The sequence below is a fragment of the Myxine glutinosa genome, chromosome 6 (genome assembly GCF_964187855.1).
Source record: "Myxine glutinosa chromosome 6, kmMyxGlut1.1, whole genome shotgun sequence".
NCBI lineage: Eukaryota > Metazoa > Chordata > Myxini > Myxiniformes > Myxinidae > Myxine > Myxine glutinosa.
The window spans coordinates 121458026-121467579 of record NC_136266.1 but is presented as its reverse complement, the minus strand read 5'-3'; the positions used below and the strand labels follow the sequence as shown (position 1 = coordinate 121467579).

Sequence of the window (9554 nt, the reverse complement as noted above, 5' to 3'; positions counted from 1 at the left end):
TTCAACCTCCTTTGTTCTCACTATCAGCCACAATTTTTCTTCGGCAAACCACATTTAAAAGTTGGCCTCTAAAGCTAGTCGCCGGACTGGGCATCCTCCGTCGTATAAAGTCCTTCTTTGGTACACCTGAATTCCTATGCACCAACAAAGCCTTCATCCACAGCTTGATGGAGTACTGCTCTTCGCTCTGGGCTGGTCCCTTGCCTCACACTTTGTTCAGCTTGACACAGTGAAAACTAATACCTTCAAGATCAATGGAATCTCACATGATGAAGCTGAGTCTAAGAGATGAGCATTTCACCTTCACAGACAGATCTGTGGTCTCTCTGTCTTCTACCATCTTCTTTCTGGTCTTGCACCCTCTGCTCTTTCTGTGCTTTGTCCTTCCCCCTCAGGTTTCTGCAGGGCACACACGGTCCACCATCAACCCCTTTCTGGTGAAACTCCCTAAATCCGGGATCATTTCTCACCTAAATTCATCCGTTCCTCTTTTTTCCCACCTGTTCAACCAACTTCCACATTTTCTTCAATCTCATTTTTCCCTATAGGTATTCAAGACAGCTGTTCACCAATGTCTGATCATCCCCAATCCAAAACCATGATCTTTTCTATCCTCATTAACTCCTCTATCCTCTCCCCTCACCCCCAAGCCCTCTTTCTTACAAATCTACAGTTTTCTGTATTCATCTTGTCCACCCTATGCATCCTTTCCTGTCCCCCCATTCCTTCCCACACCGATTGTTTGTCCAAGTCTCCCTCTATCTTGTCCTTCAACTCCGCAGTTGGTGTCGTCCCCCGCTTTCCCCCTCTCTCTACTGTTCTTTCGTCCGGTTATGTCCTGGTCTGTTCAGTGCATTATCTTTTCTATGAGCCTTGACTTTGTATACAAAAAAATATTCCTTTATCAAGGCCGTGCAATGGTTTTTTATGCTTGTCCATGCTTGTCCATGCTCTGCCCTTTTAAAAATGCTGACTGTTAGCAAATGATGGAAGGATTCAGTTGTGTTAAAGATCACATCAAGCACTGAACGCCATTTGCATCACGTGATCATTGTATTGAACCCCCATTTTCTACAATGGTCCATATATCCTGTGTAGACAATCCAGTCTATGAAGCTGCTGCTGGTGGTACAAATGTGTCCTTTTTATCCCAATGCCACCTCATCCATATATACACCTGGTCATATGTTTCCCTTTTTAAAACCTCTTTGTGGCATGACATGTAGTAGTCTTTTTAGATTTGTGTCCCTACTCTTTTGTCTATTCTTCGTTTTGGTACTTGTGGTCATCAAGGGTATTAGTCCAATTAAGTAATACGTGCATGATGCAGTTGATGACCTTTTCCTTATACAGGGTGTGGTAAAAATATGGGACAGATTTCAGGGTGGAATAATTCCATGATAATGCAAGGTAATTATTGTTTTTTGTTTTCTTTCAGGTTGTATCAGACGAACTGAAGATTAAAAACAAACAACCAATGAATCCTCAGGAATGGCAAATTGGACATTTGTGGTTGAGCAGTATTTCTCCTTAGATATTCTACGATCATGACACAAAGATAATTCAGAAGACATTTCCAAGTTGGTGATGCACCATCAAGAAAAGTAATAACTAGAACGGCACTCAGCAGAGAGCATTCCTCCGCCAGGTACGTTTTGTATCCCACTGAAAGGCCGGATCTGGATTCGGACCTGAACCAAAATCGAATCGGCTTTTTTGTCACCGAATCAACACATCCCAAGTTTAGTCATAACTCGTCCATAACTTTTTCAAATATAACGTTGTTTGTCGCTCTTCATCCGATCTCTCAATGGTGAAGAATCACTTCCAATTTTAAATAATTCTCGTATCCGAATCCAAATTCTGATCTTCACCAAAATCTAACTGTTTCGTCTTTGTCACACACCCATCCTGTCAACCAAGTTTCGTCCAAATCCGTCCATAACTTTTTGAGATATCCTGCTATGTATTGTTTTTGGCCCTATCTCCCATAAAGATCCGAATCCGGACACAAGAGCTTTTTCATTTTTATTTGATTATTCACCATTGAGATATGGGGCCAAAACCGATATCTATATAATAATACCGTAAGGACTCGACTTTGTTATCCCTTTTACGCCGCACCCAGTGACCCGATGCCCACGGCACTAATGGATTTACGATCTACGAACCGCACTCTTTGTTTATCACGTACAGCCAGACTCGAAAAATCTGAATTAGTCGACTTTGGGGCCCAAAAGCATCCGATTAACGGCCGATGCGACGCCATCTTACGACGCCATCGTATTGGCGTCTGCTGGGCGACGGCGATGCGAGCTGTCCACTGATTGGACAGTCGAGTGGTGTCATTAAATAATGGGCCGTGCTTACTGCTTACTGATCTGAAACTTGCAAATGGGCATGTATTGCAAAGCAATTTTCCTTCTTATATTGTCCAAGTCTAAAATACACACCCACACACACACATAAATCAGCTGATCGTCAAATCTGCATTCCCTACAACCAGTGATTACAGGTTTAAAAAATGATTTTTTGACGTATTGACTCAACGATGTAAATAGGAAAGCATTAATTTAATTATTTCCTTCTTATACTGTAAAAGCGGCCTCGACGGTATAGTGTGCGATTGCCCAAAGCAGGTTCTTATTTTGACAATCGTTAGTCGTACAATAAATACTTACGGAATATTAAATGAAAAAAAATGTTTCTTTCTTGAATATTTTAAAGCATTTTGTTTTTCATTCTACATGGTGTGTTTCTTCCCTCCCTCTGTGGACAACCAGGTGCCGGCTTCCGGTGGTAGTATAATCCTCTGTAGGTAGGGTTTTATGAGCCAATGATTATGGTGCAGCGCATGTCGAGTCACAGCAGGATTTTATGAAACGCCATTTGAAGTTGTGAAAAAGGTCAGAGTACCTGCTAACATGTCAAGCTACAGCAGGGTGGCGCAGGTCAGTTATAGTTAATCAACGGATCAATGAGAATGTCCTTTACTGTACGTACTGTACTTTACCACATCGGTTAGAAACGCTGCCGCAGGAGATCTCCGATGGTCTTTGCTTTAGCTTCTGTTTTGGATTCAGTTCGCGCCTCCTGATACCTCGCAGGTGTGACGTCGCATCAGAGGACGTTAAGCCAGCTGTCTCATCTGATTGGACAGGCGAACGCGAAAGCAAGCCGTCCACTGAGTGGACAATCCAGAGCATGCATTTGTGCCAGTGTCGGCGATCGTTGTTCATATACGCACTCTTCATTCTCATCTTTCTTCCTAACTCTTACTCGGACAAGCAAATCCCCTATGCCATCCATAATGGTACACTCTATCCATACACCACATCCTCCCTTCCGTGGATGTTCCACGGGTTTCGGCTAGTACAGCATGATTTTTCAAAAATATATGGACAGATTATGATAACTTATTGGATGAGTTGGTTAGGTGACAAGAAAAAGGCGATTGGATTTTGGTTCAGATCGGGATCCAGATGCGGCCTGTCAATGGCATACGAAGTATAAACTGTTCCGACTGGTGGAGGTATGTGCTCTTCCAAGTGCCGCTGTAGTTTATATAAAGTCAGGCCCCGACATTAGTGGTGGATACGTTCCTGGAAAATGCTGCAAATGTCGAATTCACAAATGTGGGGGCATTGTTTCAATGGGAAAAGGGGGTTGGGTCACAGGTTCTCTGCAGATCCTGATTCGTGGAAAATCCCATGAATGTCGACACCGCAAATGTCGGGGCATTGTTTCAATGAGGAAGAGAGGGATTTGTTCCCGGCATTTCCTGATTCATAGGGGAAATACCCAAAAATGTCAACACCGTAAATGTCAGGGCACATTGTTTCAATGAGGAAGAGAGGGATTTGTTCCCGGCATTTCCTGATTCATAGGGGAAATACCCAAAAATGTCAACACCGTGAATGTCAGGGCACATTGTTTCAATGAGGAAGAGAGGGATTTGTTCCCGGCGTTTCCTGATTCATAGGGGAAATATCCAAAAATGTCAACACCGTGAATGTCAGGGCACATTGTTTCAATGAGGAAGAGAGGGATTTGTTCCCGGCATTTCCTCATGCATAGGGGAAAATTTTTAAAGTTAAAAAAATGTCTGCAACCATGAATGCACATGATTAGTTTCATAAAATATGCTTAAATAAAAAATAAAAAACGATGACACCAGCTACTGTTTACAATGTTTATTGAAGGACAGTGATTACAGTTCATTAAAAGTGCTTAACCATACAGGGTTATTTACAATAGATTACAATTACAATGATTGTGGATTACGATTGTGGAGGATTACAATGATTAAAGCAACGACAGGACGAGTGAACCCCAAGCGCTCATCTTCGAATGCCTGATCTTCACAAGTCCGAATTACTTGTCACTTGCGAAGCCAGCTGTTCCTTATCAACCATTCCATTGGAGCACTTAAAATACCCTTCGGACAATCCCCGGGTCATACATGGTATGTGGGCCAAATTTAATGACTGTTACATTTGTATGTATTACAGTTACATTTGTATGTATTACTGTTACATTTGTATGTATTACTGTTATATTTGTATGTATTAGTTACATTTGTATGTATTCGTCACATTTGTATGTATTAGTTAAATTTGTATGTATTAGTTACATATGTATGTATTAGTTACATTTGTATGTATTACTGTTAAATTTGTATGTATTAGTTACATTTGTATGTATTACTGTTACATTTGTATGTATTAGTTACATTTGTATGTATTACTGTTACATTTGAATGTATTACTGTTATATTTGTATGTATTACTGTTATATTTATATGTATTGCTGTTACATTTATATGTATTAATGTCATAATGACCACACAAATTACTGCGATGATATTTGTATGTATTACTGTTACATTTGTATGTATTACTTACATTTGTATGTATTCGTCACATTTGTATGTATTAGTTATATTTGTATGTATTAGTTACATATGTATGTATTATTTACATTTGTATGTATTACTGTTAGATTTGTTTCTATTAGTTACATTTGTATGTATTAGTTACATTTGTATGTATTAGTTACATTTGTATGTATTAGTTACATTTTGTATGTATTACTGTTACATTTATATGTATTAATGTCATAATGACCACACAAATTACTGCGATGATATTTGTATGTATTACTGTTACATTTGTATGTATTAGTTACATTTGTATGTATTACATTTGTATGTATTAGTTACATTTGTATGTATTAGTTACATTTATATGTATTACTGTTACATTTGTACGTATTAGTTACATTTGTATGTATTAGTTACATTTGTATGTATTACTGTTACATTTGTACGTATTGGTTACATTTGTATGTATTACTGTTACATTTGTACGTATTAGTTACATTTGTATGTATTAGTTACATTTGTATGTATTAGTTACCGTACATTTGTATGTATTATTTACATTTGTATGTATTAGTTACATTTGTATGTATTACTGTTACATTTGTATGTATTAGTTACATTTTTATGTATTACTGTTACATTTGTATGCATTAGTTACATTTGTATGTATTCGTCACATTTGTATGTATTAGTTACATTTGTATGTATTACTGTTACATTTGTATGTATTAGTTACATTTGTATGTATTACTGTTACATTTGTATGTATTAGTTACATTTGTATGTATTCGTCACATTTGTATGTATTAGTTACATTTGTATGTATTCGTCACATTTGTATGTATTAGTTACATTTGTATGTATTAGTTACATTTGTATGTGTGAGTTACATTTGTATGTATTACATTTGTATGTATTAGTTACATTTGTATGTATTAGTTACATTTGTATGTATTAGTTACATTTGTATGTATTACTGTTACATTTGTACGTATTAGTTACATTTGTATGTATTAGTTACATTTATATGTACTAGGACGTGCCCGTACGTGGGTGCCCGTACGTGCGTGCAAAAAAACATGCGTGCAAACAACAACAACAAAAAAAAACTTTGAAACCACGTGGCAGTAACGACCACAGAACCCCCCCTCTATTTACATGAAATGGTTTGGTCCATTCGCAACGACCACAGAACCCCCCCCCCCCCCCCCCTCTATTTACATGAAATGGTTTGGTTCATTCGCAAAGCCAAAGCGAACGGCGAACGGCTAAATCGCCATAGCTCGGTAACTACTTGTCCGATTAATATGAAACCTTGAAAAGGCACATCCTCGGGTCCCCAGCAATATACCTGGCAAGTTTCAAGTATATCGGACCCGTGGTTGTCGAGAAACAGCGGTCACAGACACACAGACACACAGACACACATACACACAGAGATTACTGGAATTATAGATAGATTACTGTTACATTTGTACGTATTGGTTACATTTGTATGTATTAGTTACATTTGTATGTATTACTGTTACATTTGTACGTATTAGTTACATTTGTATGTATTAGTTACATTTGAATGTATTAGTTACCGTACATTTGTATGTATTAGTTACATTTGTATGTATTAGTTACATTTGTGTGTATTACTGTTACATTTGTATGTGTTAGTTACATTTGTATGTATTACTGTTACATTTGTATGTATTCGTTACATTTGTATGTATTCGTCACATTTGTATGTATTAGTTACATTTGTATGTATTAGTTACATTTGTATGTATTCGTCACATTTGTATGTATTAGTTACATTTGTATGTATTAGTTACATTTGTATGTATTAGTTACATTTGTATGTATTAGTTACATTTGTATGTATTAGTTACATTTGTATGTATTAGTTACATTTGTATGTATTCGTCACATTTGTATGTATTAGTTACATTTGTATGTATTAGTTACATTTGTATGTATTAGTTACATTTGTATGTATTAGTTACATTTGTATTATTACATTTGCGGATTGGCTACCATGGCTGCCTGGAACATTGCCGCAAGTTTCTGTGCAGCTCGTTGTAGGGAAGCATCACGTCATCCAACCCCTCTCAAGCTTGAGGTAAAGCACCATGACTGGGTCAGCTCGTTGTAGGGGAGCATCATGTCATTGTTGTAGGGTGTGGGTGTCGTTGTCGTTGTAGGGTTCTGCTCGTTGTAGAGGAGCATCAAGGTAATGCTCCATTACTGGGTCAGCTCGTTTTAGGGTGTGGGTGTCATTGTCGTTGTAGGGTGTGCTCGTTGTAGGGGACAATCATGGTAACGCTCCATGATTGGGTCAGCTTCTTGCCCACATATCCTGCAGCACCTTACCCCAGGAACTTGACCATAGGGTTGGTCCTTTGCTTTCAAGCTTGCAAGTGCATCGCCTCTTCCTCTTTTTGTGGTGCATTTTATTGGTGTACATCTTTTTCAGCCTCTTTATCCACTTTGTAAAACAGAAAATAATCCAGCGAATTGCCAAAGAATTGCACACAACCTGAAAGATGATTTCGTAGATGTTAATCTCCACCATCTCTTCTTCCTGATCTTCCATTGAAATGAACTCCAGACATTCTGAAGGGTTTGGGTTTGCAATGAGCAAAAGAAAGAGAAAATTTTACTTGGATGACTTTGAAATCAAATTAAGCAAAACAAACGCAGATCAGCCGTTCCTAATCAATAAATCATAATCAATTATGATTCCAACATTTCAGTGTGAAAATAAAACGAGGCCAAATATCATTTAAAATCACAAAAATCACAGTTATACAAGTAATTCTCAACCTGTTGTTATATCTGCAATGAATAAATTATTACAAAAGGTAATGCAATGATCAGTCAGTCCGCCCAACCGATCAGATCAACGGATCAAAATCAGTCCGCCCAACTTACAAATCACTGCCATTTTCTTGTTCTCTCAACATATTTTACATTCAGCATCAAAATCAACCTACGGTGAACATCCATATCATCCAGACATGCGGTTTCATTTCCAGGGATCTCAGTTGCTGGGGTCAACCAATGTGTTGGAGCGCACTTTGGGGAGCTCCATATGGAGGGCTCCCATGGGCAGGTGTCAGGTTCGATCAAAAAAAAAAAAAAGTCAGAAAACTGAGTTTAGGAAAAATGTTTTAGTCCCACAACGCATTTAGACAAAGCATTATTAAATCCTTCATACATTATAGCTATGGATCCCACTTACCCTTACACATGATACAAATACATGCACATTTACTCATATCTATATCTATATATCTATATATCTATATATATATATAAATGTAAGCAGTTTTTTTGTAAAGGTTATACTGGGTGGTTTGCCATTACCTTCCCAGCAATAGTTGTATAAGAAATTTGTAATTTGTTCATGGTGCCAGTGATAGGTTGCCAACTCTTCGCGAATGACACCATGGGATATTTAATGTCCATTAACTCATGCCGACAAACGGGATGACCAGGTTTACCGACATCTGAAGGACGACATATACATTGATGAAACAACCTGCCTGTGAAACACCAGAATGACAGTTTCAATGAACACAATGACAGAACACTGGAACCTAATTGTTTTTGTTAAGTTTATTAATATTTTTTATTCTCCCGTTTTTGCACGTTTATTTTCTTTTAAATTCATTTTCTCTGCAACCCGCTTGAGCGATTGCCACGGAATTTTCACCAAAGGAGCACCTCATGCAGTAGATTTTTTTAAATGATAAGAATGATATCATAGGTCACGAGGTGCGGGTGCCATTTTTGGAAAGGAAAAAAAAAAAAAAAAACTTTGCACCTCTGTATCTCTGAAAACGCTCCATGAAAAAAATTGAAAATTGACACATTGTCAAGAACTCCCCATGAGGAGTAAAATATATGTTGATCATGACATCATCGGTGCCTTCATATACAAGACTTAATCCGGTCATAAGTACAATGCTTAATCCAATCAGTTTGAAATGTATTGAGCGTAATCTAGGCAAAAATTGTATGGGAGAATTATTACCTCCGCCACCAAAGGTGGATGGAGGTTATGTTTTCACCCCTGTCTGTTTGTCTGTCCTTTTGTCTGTGAACAAAATATCTCGAAAAGTTGTGGATGGATTCGGACGAAATATGTCAGAGATGTAGCGTATGTGACAAGGACGAAATGATTAGATTTTGGTGAAGATCCGGATTTGGATCCGGCTATTAGAATTTTAAAGTGATTCTTCACCTTTGGGAGATAGGGCCCAAACAATACATAGTTGGATATCTCAAAAAGTTATGGACGGATTTGGACGAAACTTTGTGGATTGGTTGGGTGTCTGACGAGGACGATTCAATTGGATTTTGGTGAAGATCTGAATATGGATTCGGATATGATAATTATTTATTTTTTTCAAGTGATTCTTCACCATTGGGAGATAGGGCCAAAAACGATGCATAGCAGGATATCTCAAAAGTTTATGGATGGATTTGGGCGAAACTTGTTGGACAGGTTGTGTGTGTGAGACAAAGAAGAATCGATTCAATTTTGGTGAAGATCCAGATCCGATTCAGCTTGCAGAATTTTTTAAGGGATTCTTCACAATTGATTGATATGGCCAACTAGGCGGAGGTGTGCTCTCCACCGAGTGCCGTTCTCGTATTGATGATGTCATTGGTCGCA

General features: G+C 38.0%; 1 protein-coding gene across 1 annotated transcript; it reads right to left on the bottom strand.

Moving 5' to 3' along the window:
- Positions 1-4185: 4185 nt before the first annotated feature.
- LOC144892738 (uncharacterized) lies at positions 4186-8663 on the bottom strand. Its single transcript, XM_078781068.1, has 4 exons — positions 8648-8663; positions 8360-8418; positions 7867-8023; positions 4186-7486 (listed from the first exon to the last, which is right to left on the bottom strand). The coding sequence occupies exons 1-4, from the start codon at positions 8661-8663 to the stop codon at positions 7209-7211; spliced, it is 510 nt and encodes a 169-aa protein (XP_078637194.1). The 3' UTR covers positions 4186-7208.
- Between the last annotated feature and the right edge of the window lie 891 nt (positions 8664-9554).

Excerpts from the sequence above, each read along its gene's own strand:
- LOC144892738 (XM_078781068.1), bottom strand. Across the intron at positions 8,024-8,359 it reads TCGGTAAACCTGGTCATCCC|TTTTCTGACTTTTTTTTTTT; the intron begins GTTTGTCGGCAT and ends TCCTAAACTCAG. Across the intron at positions 7,487-7,866 it reads GGATGATATGGATGTTCACC|AATGTCTGGAGTTCATTTCA; the intron begins GTAGGTTGATTT and ends CAAACCCTTCAG.